An 18,615-nucleotide genomic window follows, 5' to 3' on the forward strand; every position below is an offset into this window, starting at 1 on the left:
GCTACCTACAGCAATCTATACACTCAATGCAATCCCTATCAAAACATCAACTTTTTTCACAGAGCTGGAAAAAATAATCCTAAAATTTGTATGGAACCAGAAAAGACCCCAAATAGCCAAAGTAATGTTGAGAAAGAAAACCAAAGCTGGTGGCATCACAATTCCAAACCTTAAGCTCTATTACAAAGCTGTCATCATCAAGATAGTATGGTACTGGCACAAAAACACACATATAGAGCAATGGAACAGAACAGAGAGCCCAGAAATAGACCCTCAACTCTACGGTCAACTAGTCTTTGACAAAGCAGGAAAGAATGTCCAATGGAAAAAAGACAGTCTCTTCAACAAATGGTGTTGGGAAAATTGGACAGCCACATGCAGAAGAATGAAACTAGACTACTCTCTGACACCATACAGAAAAATAAACTCAAAATAGATGAAAGACCTAAATATGAGACAAGAATTCACCAAAATCCTAGAGGACAAGGCAGAAATCTCTGAATTTAGCCACAGTAACTTCTTGTCAGACAAAAGCAAAACTGAACTATTGGGACTTCATCAAGATAAAAAGGTTCTGCACAGCAAGGGAAACAGTTGACAAAACCAAAAGACAACTGACAGAATGGGAGATACCTACCTGCAAATGTCTTACCAGATAAAGGGCTAGTATCCAAAATCCATAAAGAACTTATCAAACTCAACACCCAGAAAATAATCTAACCAAGAATGGGCAGAAGATATGAAGACATTTCTCCAATGAAGACATACAGATAGTCGACACATGATAAAATACTCAACATCACAGACACATGATAAAATGCTCAATGTCGTTTGGCATCAGGGAAATGCAAATCAAAACCACAAAGAGATATCACCTCACATTAGTCAGAATGGCTAAAATTAACAAGTCAGGAAATGACAGATGATGGCAAGGACACGGAGAAAGGGGAACCCTCTTACACTTTCAGTGGAAATGCAAGCTGGTGCAACCACTCTGGAAAACAGCATGGAGGTTCCACAGAAAGTTGAAAATACAGCTACCCTACAACCCAGAAATTGCACTATGAGGTACCCACTCCAAAGATACAAGTGTAGTGATCTAAAGGGGCACCTGCACAGCAATGTTTACAGCAGAAATGTCCACAAAAGTCAAACTATGGAAAGTGCTCAAAAGTCCATTAACAGATGAATGGATAAAAAAGATGTGGTATATATGTAAAATGGAATACTACTTAGCCATCAAAAAAAGAAATCTTGCCATCTGCAACAATGTGGATGGAACTAGAGGGTATTATACTAAGCGAAATAGGTCAATCAGATGATCTGACAAACTATATGATCTGACTCACATGTTGAATCTAAGAAACGAAAAAGAGGACCACAGGGGAAGGGAGGGAAAAATAAAACCAAATGAAATCAGAAAGGGAGACATACCGTAAGAGACTCTTAATCATAGAAAATAAACTGAGGGGAGGGGGGAAAGGGATGGGGTTACTGGGTGATGGACATTAAGGAGGGCATGTGATGTAATGAGCACTGGGTATTATAAAAGACTGATGACTCACTGACCTCTACCTCTGAAATTAATAATACAGTATATGTTAATTGAATTTAAATTTAAAAAAAATTAAAAGATAAATAAATCTTTAAAAAAATTTCAATTTCAGAAAGTCTCGCTAGAATTTGATATTATTATACCAACTCGGAGTAAAAATACCAATCCTCTAATAATTACTGCATGTGTTAATAATAGTTGTTTTGTATTTCTTTGCTACCCAATGGGCAAACAGAAAAAGTTCCTTTCACTGGCAGATATAATCTTTCAAAACTGAGATTTACAGGTAAAAATTAAGAGATAACTGGTAATGGAAAAGACTGGACACTACTGCTCAAAGATCACTAAAACTAAATGAGAGGAATAAAACCATGAAAGTTATGAAAACTGGACACAAAAGTAAAGAGGACACAAGTAAAGTGCCCTAGACACAACCTGGGTATTCAAGGAGTTCCGATTCATACAAGAAGGCTTCTTTGTGTCCAAAGCCTCCTACTACAACTGAAAATCATGTAGGAAGAATCTTAGTATTTTGAAATGTATTCTTGTAGCAGACAGGTCTGTTTCTCAAGTCTTTAGAAAGGATTAATTCTAGAGTTACATTTATAATAAGACCTCTTAATTCAATCATTTCTGACCCAGAGTCCTCCAATAGCCTCTTCACTGGTCTCCCTACTATTATTCCTGTCTTCAACTCACTTTTCACAGACCAGAGAAGATCAAAAGAATAAACAAAAACAAGTCCAATCATATCACTACTCAGCTCTAACAGCTTCCATAACTCTTAGGAATAAGCTCCAACCCTGACATTTTCTACAAGGCCCTGAATAACACAAACTACTCACCAAACAGTCAATTCCACTTTAGCTGTGCCAGCTTCCTTTCTTGCTCCTCCAAAGCTCCTTCCCACCACAGGGTGTTTGCATCTGTTATTCTCTTCCCCAGAATAGTTTCCTTTTCCTTCTTGTCCATCTAGAACCTCCCAATTAATCCTTGGGCTCCCTGCTTAAAAGTGACCTCCTGTAAAAGTTAGGCTCTTTATAATCTCCCACTCCTCCCAACCTTCTGGCCTATTGTTGGAAGTTTCCCTTCATCATACTCCTTGCTGTAACTGGAACTGAGCTTCTACCACGTGTTTAATGCTTTTTCCCAACTCTGTACTGTAAGCTCCATGAAGGAATAACTGTCTCTTATTTATATTGCTGTTTTCCCAGTGCTAGGCATATTGCAGGAAATACGGCACTGAAGGAAATATAATTTTGCCATGTGTTCTTGCATAAAGGCATGAAAATTAGTCTACGTCACACAAAATCATGACTCTATCAACAATACATAGCATAACATTAGCAAATGTTTGTGAGAGTTTAACAAACAAAGAAGCTGTTGTAGCAAAATTTTTCACAATCTTTTCATTCCAAAATACTCTAAATTTCTAACTAGGTTGCTAAGCCGGGGACACGTAGTGATGTTCCTTGAAAGTATTCATAGAATTCAGTGTGGCAGCAAAGTTTCCTGGATGGAAACAAACTGGCTCTCAAACCAAAGTCAATCAGCATTCAAATGAATGAGTCATTAAAAGAAATTGTGTCTGAAAGGCCACCCAAGAAGAAATGGTAAGAAATTCACCCAGGGTTCTCTTGGATTTAGCCAATTGACTTTTTTTTTTTTTTTTTAAAGATTTTATTTATTTATTTGACAGACAGAGATCACAAGTAGGCAGAGAGAGAAGGGGAAAACAGGCTCCCCACTGAGCAGAGAGCCTGATGCTGGGCTTGATCCCAGGACCCTGAGATCATGACCTGAGCCAAAAGCAGACGCTTAACCCACTGAGCCACCCAGGCACCCAGCCAATTCACTTATAACTTCAAATAAAACAAATGCTTTCTACAGGAAGCAAGTATACACAGAAACCTAAGTAAAAACTCAGGAAAGAGGTGTGAAATGAGGAATTCCCGTGATTATGCCTTTACTATAAAAAAGTTCCAGATTGGGCGCCCGCGTAGCTCAGCGGGTTAAAGCCTCTGCCTCAGGCTCGGGTCATGATCCAGTCCCACATAGGGCTCTCTGCTCTGTGGGGAGCCTGCTTCCTCTTCTCTCTCTGCCTGCCTCTCTGCCTACTTGGGATCTCTGTCTGTCAAATAAATAAATAAAATCTTAAAAAAAAGATTATGGTAGATATTTCAAAGAACTTTGGTATCTAAGATTCATGTAAAAAAGTGACATAACCACTTGAAATCTGGAAGACATATGTTAAGTCTACAACATACTGATTCTGTTACCTGAGATCGCTGTCAAATCTTAAACTTTAATATAGGACATTCAGTTTTCCGTGGCACAAAAAAGCTCCATAATTTAAATATACAATATAAAAAAATTTTTTTTAATGAAGGGATATTTACTTTCAAGAATGTTAGCAAGGGGCACCTGGGTGGCTCAGCTAGTTAAGCAGCCAACTCTTGATTTTGGCTCAGGTCGTGGTCTCGGGGTTCTGGGATCCAGCTCCATGTTGGGCTCCACACTAAGCAGGGAGTCTGCCTAAGGATTCTCTCCCTCTCCCTCTGCCCTTTCCTGTACTTGTGTGAGCATGCGTGCATGTGCACACTCTCTAAAATAAATAAATAAATCTTAAAAAAGAAACCTTCAACTCAATACTTAGTGAAGAGAGAAAGGGGAAAATATGAAGAAAAAAATGAGCAATTTAAACTGATAGTGAGAGGAGGCAACTCAAGGAGCTTTAGAAGCAAATGAATTGTGTATTTTCTATCCTCTCACCTATCAAGACTTGCAAGAAATAAACCCGAAAGGATGGAAAGCTACCATCATCTCACTCAGTGTTTCCTATCTTACTTTCCTGATAGTGGGGAAAGAATATGCGTTTGTGGTATGTGGTAGTGAAAGGAGGAAACTAACACTTGTTTCATGCCTACTGTGTCATGGGCTTACAGACACCACACACATATTAGAGTTAGTCCTTGTAACCAATCCACAGAGGTTACAGAAGTGAGATGACTGGCCAGCAATCACCTGGCAAGCATGTGACAGAGGCAGGGGTGTTCCTCCTACAACATCTTGCTGCCTTACTTGCCCTGGTTCTGTCGGAAACATTTTCATTCAGTGTGATGTTTCCAGTTTCTTCCTTTCCATTATTCCATCCAAATAAGTCTCCTTTCTCATTCTCTCAGAGCAATTTTATTAGCTTTCCCACTTTGTTCCATAGCTCAGAAATTAGGAAAAAGTAAACCTTTCTTCCCACAGAACAGCTGCTCCTCTATCACATTCTAAATAAACTGCTAATGATATCTATCGTGTTTATCCCGAACCCACCAGAGCTGAAAAGGAACAGCTTGTACTGCTCTCAGTCATTCTCAGTGCACAGCATTTGCACACGTAGAAGGTTCTCAATTTTCACATTTATATAATATAAAGTAACAGCTCTTTAAAAATTTTAAGTTGTCGGCTTAGTTAAATCATTGTTCAATATCAAAATAATCATCTATTTTCTGATTTAAATGACTGCTTTGTCTGACATATCCTTGCATTAGGAGCACTTCCTAAAACTTTCCTACCACAGTGCTCTTAATAGCAGAGGAAACAAATCCATGCGACAGTAGCCAAAATTCATGAGAGATTTTATTCAAGTCTCACATTTTATTTTAGAAATTCAAGTAAATTTTGCATTCTGTTCCACTCAATAGTCTTGCTTTTAATTTCCCTCCTTGGCACTATCAACAGTAACAATCTAGCCAGTATCTCAGGTTTATTTTGCAGCATCTCAGACAGCATTCCCAAGCATACTTCTGGTGGAGTCAGAATCTATTCTTTTGAGAAGAATGGTAATGTGGTCTTTAACATAGTACTATGAAATGGTAAGCTGTGGATAATGAAACTATATTTATATGACACATTTCAGTAACTGACAGATTTTTAAAACATTATTGTCATTTGTGTTCCAATCTTATAAAAGTGAAAAATTAGTATTTCCTCTACTGTGGAAAGTGTATGAAACTTATATAATTATTAGTATATGGAATTTATAAAATTTTAATATACTTCTAATTTTTAGAATTCTGAAACTGAACTAATTTTATTCATAAAGTTTATATATGTGTTATTAACTACTTAGTCTTTCTACTCTATTCTAATCTCGAATAACAAGTACTAGAAGAAACACTTCATTTTTACCTTTACAAATTATAAAATGTAAAAGTTGTGATATAAAGTTGAAAATTACCTTGTTTCTCTATAACTGAGTATGAGGCCAAAAATCCTCGTCCAGAAACATGGATCCCACTCATGAACAGCACTGTAATTTCATTGCTTTTTGATTCAATTGAATGATTCATCTGCAACCCCAGACCACAGTATTTGCCTAGGAATGAAGAAAAAAAGATATTTGGTATAACTCTCATAAAGTCAGTAATATTTACAATGTAGGTAAGAACATCAGAAAAATATACCAAACTGGACATTAAACAGAAAATGATGACTAGAATGTTTAATGATTAAAAATCACATTACTCTGAAAAAAAAACAGCCAAGCAATAACTGTACATAATTCAAAGGGAAAAAATGGTATAGGCATCAGTGATCTTACAAGGTTCAATTTCTTGTGAAAGACATTTCTTGTACACTCTTAGAATACTGAGGAATTTAAAAAAATTATCTTAAAGCATTTCATGCATGCAGGTGGCTTATAAGCAAATGTATCAGTAATCAGTAATTTTCTAACATACTCCGCACTAGGTGCCCCTAGATTCCTGGGCTTAGGGTACCTCTTAAACCTTTTTCAGACTCCCCTCAATTCTTCCAGGGATGACTGAACTTTAAGTCAATACCTTTAGGTAATCATGCCCAGTCCTACAACTTTAACTATGCTCTGACAATTCACATACACCTCTACCCAGAACTTTTTTCTTGAACTTTAGGTGTATATATATCCAACTGCCAACTTTTTTCCTTTAATGTTTAACAGCATATAAAAAGCATATCCTCAATATAGATTAATAAAAGGGAAAAAGAATAAAATTAGAGCAAGATTTCCACCATTAACTAACAAAAATGCATTTAAAAAAATATTTTATTTATTTATTTGACAGACAGAGATCACAAGTAGGCAGAGAGGCAGGCAGAGAGAGAAGAGGAAGCAGGCTCCCTGCAAAGCAGAGAGCCTGATGTGGGGCTCAATCCCAGGACCCTGGGATCATGATCTGAGCTGAAGGCCGAGCCTTTAACCCTCTGAGCCACCCAGGCACCCCAAAAAATTTTCTTAAGGCATTCTCTTAAGTGCCTGGTAAGCTAACAAATTCTGAATAAAGAATAACATTCCATAAATGTTTTTGGTTGTGGCAACATCATTCTAGAATAAGAATAATGTGTCCTTCCAAAAACACCATTTTCAAGGACTATGTATGATTTTGTGAATAAAATATCCTAAGCAATCAAGAAAAGCCCAACAGAACTGGTACGGGAGTTTAACAACGTCACAGAATCAATATAAAAAAATCAATTATATTTCCACATACTTGTCACAAATACTCTGAAATGAAATTTTTAAAACTTCTAACAGCATCAAAAATATTAGACTATTTGGAACAAATTTTTAAAGAAGAAATTCAAGGGATGCTGGGGTGGCTCAGTCAGTTAAGCATCTGACTGTTCATTTCACCTCAAGGTCATCTCAGGGCTGTGGCATCAAGCCCCCTGTTGGGCTCTGCCACGTGGTGGAGCCTGATTAAAATTCTTTCTCTCTGCCCCCAACCCCCAGGCTCATGGCACGTAAAAAAAAAAAAAAAAAAAAAAAAAAAAAAAAAAAAAATCAAAACCAGTACACCACAAAATAGAAAACACTGCTGAGAAAAATTAAAGGAAAACCAAATAAAATGGGAAACAGACCAACTTCGTGACGTGAAAGTCTCAATACTGTTAAGATGTCAGTTCTCCCTACATTGATCTATTGATTCAATGTAATCCCTACCAAAATCCTAGTTTTTTTTTTCTTTTTAGAAATTAACAAGTTGAGGCTAAAATGTATATGGAAATGCAAGGACAGAGAAAAGCCAGAATTGTGTAGTGAAAAAGAGAGTTGAAAGACTACTATAACCTGACTTTAAACTTATTATAAAATCACAGTAATCAAGACATGTACACTGTAACAGCAAATCTAGATCTGTATTTAAATCTTTATTTATGTTTATGTCTACACCTGTATCTCCACATATTTCAGTAGAGTAGAACAAGAGTTCAGAAATAAACCCACATATGTGGTCAACTGATTTCTGACAAAGGCATGAAGGTAATTGGATGGAGAAAGGATAACTCTTTCAACACGTATACTAAACTAGCTGGATATAAATATGCAAAAACAAATGAACTTAGAACTTTACTTCAAGTCAAAATGGATCACAGACCTAATTATAAGAGCTGAACTTATAGAACTCTTAGAAGAAAACACAGGAGAAATCTTTGTGAATTTGGGCTAGGCAAAGAGTTCTTAGATCCAACACCAAAAAGCAAGTCCATTAAAGAAAAAAAGGAGTAATCAGCACTTAATCAAAATTTTAAATGTTCCCTCTTCAAAAGACACCAGTAAGAAAATGAAACAATACAACACTGACTGGGAGAAAACATTCACACAACATTAATCTGATAAAGAACCCATATCCAAAATGGGTAAAGAATTCTTACAACTCAAACAATTTCATCTTATAAAATGGGCAAAAGATTTAAATAGCCACATCTGTAAGATTTTATTTATTTACTTAGAAAAAGAGGGGAGGAGAACATAAGCAGGGGCAGAGGGAGAGGGAGAAGCAAGCTCCCCACTGAGCAGAAGACCAACAGAGGGCTCCATGCCAGGACGCTGGGATCATGGCCTAAACTGAAGGTAGATGCTTAACCAACTGAGCCACCCAGGTGCCCCAAAGAGCCACGTCTATAAAAAAGACCTACCAAATGGCAAACAGATACATGAGAAGATGCTCAAGAGCATTAGCCATTAGGGAAATTAATATTAAAACTATGAGATCTCATGACATTCTCACTAAAATGGCTATAATCAAAAAGACTGTTAATACCAAATATTGGTGAGGAGGTGGAGAAACTGATATCTTCAAACACTGATGGTAGGAACTGTAAAATGGCATAGCCATTTCTGGGAAGCAATTTGGTTGTTTCTTGTTTCTTTCTTTCTTTCTTTTTTTTTTTTTAATTTTATTCATTTATCTGACACAGAGAGAGAAATCACAAGTAGGCAGAGAGGCAGGCAGACAGAGACGAGGAAGTAGGCTCCCTGCTGAGCAGAAAGCCCAATGCAGGGCTGGATCCCAGGACCCTGAGATCATGACCTGAGCCAAAGGAAAAGGCTTAACCCACTGAGCCACCCAGGCATCCTATTTTGGCAGTTTCTTAAAAAGTTAAAATTTGTATATATTATCTCACACAATCTAGCAATTCCATTTCTGTTATTTATCCAAGAGGAAAGAAACCACATGTCCACAGAAGGGTTATTCAAATGGTCACAGCACCATTACTTATATTTGCCCCAAACAAAAACAACTTAATTGTTTATCAACTAAGAGAAAAAAAAATGTGGTATATATTCATACAAAGAACTACTACTCACCAAAAGACAGAAACGAACTAATGATACATGCAGCAACATGGATGAACCTCAAAAACGTTATGCTAAATAGAAGAAACTATTTATGATCTTTCTAGAAAAGACAAAAAATTTAGAAATAATACATCAGTGGCTACCAGGACTGGAGGTAAAGTGGGAACTGACCACATATGGGCACAAGGGAACTTTATGGTGTGACAGAGTTTTCGCTAAAATGTGAACTCACATTTTAAAATGTGATGTTGCACAGCTATATAAATTTACTGAAACTCCTCAAACTATGCATTTAAAAATAGGTGAATTTTATGGTATGAAATAATAGCTCAATAATAAGGTTTTCAAAAGAAATACAAACATTCAAACAATGTGTGATATCAGAGATGATCAACTGTTTTATGCAAAAAAAAAAAAAAAGTCCACAGAGTCAGAGCAGAAAATGGTCTTCAGCTATCTATTCCAAGTTGCTGACAGCTGAAAATCTGAAAATCAAACACTGGTGGATTGTCCAAAATAACACTACTTGTTAGAGGTGAAATCAGTATAGAATCTGGGTCCTCCATTTTGTCCCATGCTTTCTTCTTCCACACACTACTTCCCAGTAATGGAGTTGACACTTAGGACTGCAAGGAGAAGTGTTTAATAACAGCATGATCTCCTTGGTAAATGATCTGGGGTAGCACTTGGAAACCTCCAGTGTCTGCACTGGTCTAGTTGCTGTCTCCTTTCCACCCACAGCAACAACACCCTTGTGTTCTTTCCCTCATCATCCAGCAACAGCCTTGTTCCTTAACTAAATTAGTAAATGCTTCAGCTTGTCTTTTTGTATAAACCATCATCTTGTAATACTACTTTTGCCCTAAATTGAATTATTTAAACCTATGCTACCTTAATTTTGAGATAATTGCTAAAAGCCTACTCTTTCCATTTCACTCTAAAACTGTTTTTTATTGAATCAATGTTTCCAAAGGATCACATAAGCAGAACTGTGACATTCAGCTCTACCTTAAAAGTGAATTTTTCCTTCTTTTTTTAAAGATTGTATTTGAGAGAGAGAGAAAGAGAATAAGCGAGGGGAAGAGCAGAGGGAAAGTGAAGAACAGACTGCCTGCCGAGGATACAGGCCAATGCAGCAGGGTTCTATCGATCCCAGGACCCTGAGATCATGACCTGAGCCAGTCAGATGCCCAACTTATTGAGTCGCCCAGGCATCCCAAAAATGAGTTATTCTTTACAACTGTTTTTTCTCCTGCCAAAGAAAAAGTACTATAATTGTTTTAAATACATTTTCTAATTTTGTATGTTTTATGTATTAGATCTAAAACCAGGTAATTCTTTGTTTTTTTCTGTAAAATGGAAATGATTTAACCCTAAGGCCATACTGACAGTTGTCAGTTAAAACAAAACCCCCAAATTCTAAAACATCTAACACTGTCTATAGATTTATACACTGAACTTTTCTTTCAAGACATAATTCTCCAAAGCTTTATAATTTCTGAATTAAGAAAATTGGCTTATGTATGTAATAATTCTATAAAAACCTTTAGGATGAGCAAAGTAACTAGTTTGTTCTGAGAATAATTTCAGGCCCACATATGAATAGAATAACATACGAGATATAGATATCATATTTCATTCTATGTATCACTGTGGTTTTTTTTTTTTTTTAAGATTTTATTTATTTATTTGACAGAGAGAGACACAGCAAGAGAGGGAACACAAACAGGGGGAGTGGGAGAGGGAGAAGCAGGCTTTCTGCCAAGCAGGCAGCCCGATGCAGGGCTCGATCCCAGAACCCTGGGATCATGACTTGAGCCAAAGGCAGCCATTTAACAACTGAGCCACCCAGGCACCCCTGTATCATTGTATTTTAGATTATTTTTTTCCCCTCAGCTTGGAAAGGTAAGCTCAATTTTTCTGTCCTCCAGTCAGATTTGCCTGACATAAACTGACAAAGAAAAGCCCCTCAAACAAATTTTCTTCCTTGAGGCACAGAAAACTACAGAAAGCATGCTATTATGCCTTATAGTGAACTAAATTTATAATCTTAGCATGGTAACTTTTTTTTGAAGATTTATTTATTTATTATAGAGGAGAGGAGAGCTCACACACACACACACACACACTTGAGAGGAAAGAGGGGGAGCGGGGGAGGGAGAGACAGAGTCTCAAGCCGACTCCATGCTGAGCCAGAGCCCCACTCTGAGATCATGCCCTGAGCAGAAACCAAGAGTCGGACACTTAACTGCCAGAGCCACCGCGGAGCCCCAGCTTAACTGGTTTTTAAGTGGCAGCATGGCTCTTCCGTCATTATACAGAACTTTTAAGAAAAGGTTGCAAACAAAAAACTAACAACCAAAAGAACTAATCTAAAAATAACAATGAATATACTGTATTTATTAAATTTAAAAATAAAACACTTAATTTGAAAGCCAAGAAGATTCAGTCTACAACTTCTCTACTTATTTAGCATTTAGTAAATCAATACCAAACATCAAGGCATGTGCATGAGCACACACATTGTCTTAGGTAATAAGGTGTTCAATATGTCTTCACTCATCCTTTATTTCTTTAAAAACACCTGTGGAGGGGCTCCTGGGTGGCTCAGTCATTAAGCGTCTGCCTTCAGCTCAGGTCATGATTCTGCATCTGGCTCCCTGCTCTGCGGGAAGCCTGCTTCTCCCTTAAGCACTATGAAATTAGCCACTGTACTCTGCTTTGAGAATATATTTTTGTCAGTTTTAAAAAAATTTTAGAGCACTTCAATCTAATAATTTGGAATTATTGCTTGTGTTCCCTCTCTCCCTATCTCTCTTTCTGTCAAATAAATAAATAAATAAATAAAATCTTTAAAAAACAAAAAACACCTGTGGAAAAGAAAAGGCTTCCTAGTCCTAAATATGGCATGCAATTTAAATAAAAATTAGTTATTAACTTTAAATAATAAAAATATTAAAAATTTTAACAGTCAAGCAACGTAACATTCAAAAATTCCTATAACAGTTACTATCACATACATAAAAATATGTATCTGAAAATATCTGAAACTCTATAATTTGTTAGCAAAGCCAAATGTGTGCAGAGCCAGTGCCCATCACATTAAATCGTAAGGCCAAATGGGAATCAGTAAAGGCAAGAGAAGTTTTATCAACTAGAATCTCTACATAAGTCAGTTAACACTTGAACAAGTTTCATCTGGGCTCACCAGCACTAGCTGTTCCTTGTCACTTAAGGACCTATGTATATGTGTGATTTTATTACAAGGCTGATTAAGGTCCTCAATACAAATAATGACTTTTCAGATACTCTTAGGTACAAATGAAAAAGATCCTACTTAAAGAATATTATCTTGCCATGCAAAGTTGTCTTTACAAAAATATTATCATGTATACTAATGCCAGGAAATTCCAAATTATTAGATTGAAGTGTTCTAAAAATTTTTAAAAACTGACAAAAATATATTCTCAAAATAAAATAATGTTTAAAAAAGTTTGTCCAACCCTTCAATATGGACAGAATAATAAAGATAGTTCCTATTAGCAAGTACATAGCTTTACTCCTGTTTCTTCAGTCATTTGGAGTTACCTTGTCCTCTGAAATGTGAATAAATTCAATCTGTGGTAGAAATAAAACTTTTTAAGAAACTTCCTTCTGTGAAACTCAAAAGGCAGTAAGTGCTAAAAGAACAAACAATCTCAATTTTAAAAAAAAAGAGAGAGAAAGAAAAGCAGAGTACAGTGGCTAATTTCATAGTGCTTAAGCGAGCTCAATATATACCAGATAAACACCTTCCCTCACATTTTATACCCAGTCAAAATGAATGTCTCTCTCCTCACTTGGTTACCCTTTCATCAAAGGTTTTAACCATTATACAAGTAATGCAAGCACTTAGCAAAATACTCTGGGAAAGGACGAAGAAAATTCAATCCCAGTCTGGGCAATGTATCTTAATCTGGGCAACATACTAGGTACTTCTTCACTTCCATTTTTTTAGTTTAGCCATTCAAAGGTACTCCTAAATCAACATAAATCATTTAATTGTTAACAATTTTAAGGTTCTACTGATGGCTCTCAAACCCCACCAATATGTCTAGAAATTTCTCATGGACAAAGTAAGAATTTCAAAAAATAGTATATGGATATATACACAAAATTATAAATAAAAAAGTTAATCAAGTATTTTAATCAATCACCATAAGACCTATGAAACACTGATTTTAGTCTAAAAGAATCCAAGTGCCAGGCAAATAAAAATGTTTTTGAAAAATCATTACCCTTAGGAAACTAGAAAAACAAATTAAATCCACAGTAAGAAGAAGAAAAGATATAAGGATTAGAGCAGAAACCAGTGAAATTGAAAACAAGAAATCAATAGAGAAAATTAATAAAGCCAAAGGCTGGTTCTTTGAAACAAAATTCACTAAGCCTCTAATAAGGCTAATTAAAGAAAAAAAGAGGACACAAATCACTAATATCAGAAACACAATTGTTGACACCACTACAGACCCAATGGTCATGAAAAGATAATAAAGGAATAATACTATGAACAAATCTATGTCTACAAATTTGTTAACCTAGATGAAATGAACAGGTCCCTTGGGACACACAATTTGACAAAACTCAAAGAAAAAGAAATAGACAATCTGAGTTTTTATTTTATTTCTATTTAAGAAATTGAATCAATTAATAATCTTTCAAAAGAGAAAGAACCAGGCACAAATGGGTTCACAGATTATTTTTACCAAACATTTAAAGAAGAGTTATACCAATTCTCTACAATCTCTTTAAGAGGACAGAAGCAGGGGAATACTTCCTAACTCATTCTATAAGGCTAGCACTACCATTAAACCAAAATCAAACATACTTCGTAAATGAATAAAGGTCATTATTCTTCATGGAATAGACATAAAAATTCGTAACAAAATATTAAAAAATCAGGAGTGGCTGGGTGGCTCAGCTGGAAGGAACAGTATGCAACTCTTAATCTTGGCGTTGTGAGTGTGAGCCCCATGCTGGGTGTAGAGATAACTTAAAGATAAAAATTTTTAAAAAAATATTAAGACATAAAATCTAACAATGTGTTAAAAAGAACTATACACCATGATCAAGTGTGATTTATCCCAAATATGCAAGATATGTTCAACATTTTAAAATAATGTAATCCATCACATCAATATGCAAAAAGAGGAAAGTACTGTGATCAAATCAATAGATGCAGAAAAAGCATTTAACAAAATCCAATATCCATTCATGACATAAACTCTCAGTGAACTAAGAATAGAGGGAAACTTTCTTAGTTTAATAAAGAATATTTACAAAAAAAACCCTAAGCTGATATCATATTTAATAGTAAGAAATTTGAAGCTTTTCCTGTAAGATCAGAAACAAGGCAAGAATGCACCCTCTTACTACTTCTCTTTTACATCATACTAGAAGTATAAGTTAACACAGTAAGAAAAGGGGAGGGAGTACTAGATTGTATAGGAAGAAATAAAACTGTTCACAAATGATGGGATTATCTACATAGAAAATCCAAAAGAATTGAAAAAAAAAAAAAACCAACCCTCCTCTATTAAGCAATTATACAAGGTTGTGGAATACAAGGTTAATGGATAAAAGCGTTCCCCTATATACTGACAATAAAAAACTGGAATTTGAAATTAAAAACACAATACCATTAGCAGCCCCCAAAATGAAATAGGGGTAAGTCTAATAAAATACGTGAAAGAACCATGTGAGGAAAACTACAATATTCCAAGAGTGAAATAAATGGAGAAATGTTCCATGCTCAATGACAGGAAGACAATATACTGTCAAGATGTCAGTTCTCGCCAACTTCATAGATTAAATGCAATCAAAATCAAAATCCTAGCAAGCTGGGATAATTGGATATTTGCACGTCACAGAATGAAATTAGACTCCTATCTCATATGACTCACAAAAATTAACTCAAAATGGATTAAAGACTTAAATGTAAAACCTGAAGCCACAAAACTTCTAAAAGAAAACATAGGAATAAAGTTCCTTGACATGGGTCTCGGTGATTTTAATGACACCTAAAGCACAAGAAACAAAATAAAAGATAAATAAGAGGGTCTATAGCAAACTGAAAAGTTATACGGCAAAAGAAACCATCAACAAGGTGCAAAGACACCCTATGGAATGGAGACCATTCCACTGACCAACCATTTATTTGTTAAGGGGTTAATATCCAAAATATAAAGAATTTATATGACTCAAAGCAAACAACAATTATAACAACAGCAAAACGCAATTAAAAAATGGGCAAAGGACCTGAACAGGATTTCTCCAAAGAAGATACAAGAAAGGCCAACAAGTACCTGAAAAGATGCGCAATGTCATTAGTCATTAGGGAAATGAAAATGAAAAACGCAATAAGGTATCATCTCATGTCTCTTAGAATGGTCATCATCAAAAAGGTAAGAGCAAATGCTGGTGGAGGAAAGAGAACCTGTGCACTGTTTGTGGGATTGTAAACTGGCACAGTCACTACAGAAAACAGTATGGAGGACCTTCCAAAAAAAAAATAGAACTGCCATATGATCCAACAAATCTATTTTTGGTAATTTATCAAAAACAAATAAAAACACTAACTCAAAAAGGTATCTGCATCCCCACATTCATAGCAGGATTATTTATAACAGCCAAGATATGGAAACCCCCTAAGTGTACAACCATGGATGAATGGATACACACACATAACAAAATATTACACAACAAAGTATCATTAACCCATAAAACACAAGGAAATCTTACCATTTGCAACAACAATGATGAATCTTAAAGGCATTATGCTACGTGAAGTAAGTCAGAGAAAGACAAATACCGTATGATCTCACTTATATGTGTAATCTAAAAAACCACCACCAAACTCACAGAAAACAATATAAAGCTTATGGGTGCCAGAGGCAGACACACTTAAGGGTGGGGGTGGGGGAACAGGAGATGATGGGTGTTCGTTGAACCTACTGCAGTGATCATTTCACAGGATATGTAGATGAAACCAGCATCCTGTATAGCTTAAACTTATATAGTGATGTATGTCAATTATTTCCCAATAAAATTGGAAGAAAAAAATCCCAGTGAGTTATTTTGCGGCTATCAACAAAATGATTCTAAAGAATATATGGAGGGACGAAATACCCAGTATAGCAAATATAATATTGAAGAAAAACAAAGTTGGAGGAATGACACCACCCATCTTCAGTACTTAGTGTAAAGCTACAGTAATCAAGACAGTGTGATACTGGTGAAAGCACAAATAGATGAGTGAAAAAGAAGAGAGAGCCCAGAGCTAAATCTGATATAACATGGTCAGGTGATCTTTGACAAAGGACCAAAGGCAATACGATGGAGCAAAGATAGTATTTTCAAGAAATCGTGCTGGCACAACCAAACAGCCATATGCAAAACAATGAACCTAGACACAGACCTTATAGCCTTCACAAAAATTAATTCAAAACGGATTACAACCCTAATAGTAAAATGCAAAACTGTAAAACTCCTAGAAGATAACATAGGGAAAATCTGAATGACCCTGAGTAGGATGATGACTTCTTAGATAGGACACCAAAACACAGGATCCATGAAAGAAACAACTGATAAGGTGTACTTCATTAAAATTAAAAACTTCTGCTCTGGAAAGACAATGTAAAAAGAATGAGAAGACAAGACACAAACTGGGAGAAAATATTTACAAAATAGGTGATAAAGGACACATCTGATAAAGGACTCTTACATAAATATACCAAAAACTCTTAACATTCAAAATAAGAAAACAACCTAAAAATAGGCCAAAGACCCTGACAGACACCTCACAAAAAATGCACAGATAACAAGAATATACAAAGGTTCACTACATTACATGTTATCAGGGAAATGTAATAAAAACAATGAAATATATATATATATATATAAATATATATATATATATATTGGAATTTAGAGTGGTCGAAACCCAGAACACAGACAACACTAAATGCTGATGAAACTGTGGAGAAACAGAACTCTCATTCATTGTTGGGGAAACAAAACTGGGGATTCTTTTTTGGGATTTCTTACAAAACTAAAAAGTCCCATCATACAATCCAGCAATCACATTCCTGCTGGATACTTATTCAAAGGAGTTGAAATTTTAAGTCCATAGAGAAACCACACACAGATGTCTACAGAAACTTTATTCATAAACTGCTAAAGCTTGAAAGCAACCAGGATGTCCTTTAGTAGGGGAATGGATACATCCAGACGATGAAATATTACCTGATACTAAAAAGAAATAAGCTATCAAGCCATGAACAGACATAACAGAACTTTAAATGCACATTACTAATTTAAAGAAGAGAGTCTGTAAAGACTGCATATTGTTTCATTGCAATTATATCACCTTCTGGAAAAACAAAACAATAAAAAGATCTATCTACAGTAGAAGACAATGAAAGGATCAGTGGTTGTCAGACATTAGGGGAGGAAGGATAGATAGAGCACAAAGGGCTTTTAGAGCAGTGAAAATACCACAATGATGGATACATGTCACACATTTTTCAGACTTACAGAATGTGTACACGTACACACACATCATTAGCCATCAAGGAATGCAAATCAAACCCCAGTGAGATACCACTTCGTACCCACTACAACATGAAGGAAGATCAGGATCGAGAAAAACTGAAACCTACTATACTGCTAGTAAATGGTGCAGTTGCTATGGAATAGTCTGGTAGTCCTTCCAACGGTTAAACATGGACTTAACATGTGACCTAGCAACTGTACTCTTTGGCATATACCCAAGAGAAATGCAAACGTATGTCCACAAAAAGACTTGTAAACAATAGTTCAGAGCAGCATTATTCATAGTAGCTAAAAATTACAAACAACATAGTATCCTGGAGTTCCCAGGATAAACTGTCATGGAGATGTGCTGATAAATCGGAAAGAAAGAACGATCTAACCTTTTGGAAAGAGAGGAATTTTGAGCATTGAGATCTGTAATCTGCTTAAAAAAAAAAAAAAAAGAGAAGTGTCTCTTGCCTTTCAGGAGAAGGAAAGGTTTAACCTAATGGAAAGAAGTACAAGATAGAAGTGGATCACCTGTCTGGAGTCCTGGGTACAGAAGAGGGTTTGGGTGCAGGGCTGTGAACCCCCTTGGAAATGTGAACTGCAGTAGGGTGTGAGGAAGGCTCTGTGGAGAAAGTGGCTAAGGACTCCAAGTGCGCGCCACAGGATATGGCAGTAAGGGCCTCAGGAAACATGGTAGAGGCTAGAACCAAAGATCTCTGAGATAATTCTAAGTAGATGAGCCACAGGATACTTGACTATTTTCTTTATCATGGAAACTTAGGTTTCCAATTTTTCCATACTTTAGATAATGATATAATAGATTTGTTTACATGTACAACTTTGTTCCATACTTAAAATAATTTTCAAG

The 18,615-nt window shown here is 35.8% G+C and overlaps 1 protein-coding gene across 2 annotated transcripts in view; it reads right to left on the reverse strand.

Moving 5' to 3' along the window:
• DCBLD2 (discoidin, CUB and LCCL domain containing 2) overlaps positions 1-18,615 on the reverse strand; it is a 96,632-nt gene that overhangs the window by 38,637 nt on the left and 39,380 nt on the right. For both annotated transcript variants that reach the window (XM_044251196.1, XM_044251197.1), the window contains one exon: positions 5,787-5,924. In XM_044251196.1, coding sequence (XP_044107131.1) covers positions 5,787-5,924 — 138 coding nt within the window. The remainder of the gene's footprint in view (positions 1-5,786; positions 5,925-18,615) is intronic.

This window comes from Neovison vison, chromosome 6 (genome assembly GCF_020171115.1).
Source record: "Neovison vison isolate M4711 chromosome 6, ASM_NN_V1, whole genome shotgun sequence".
In the NCBI taxonomy this organism is placed as follows: domain Eukaryota; kingdom Metazoa; phylum Chordata; class Mammalia; order Carnivora; family Mustelidae; genus Neogale; species Neogale vison.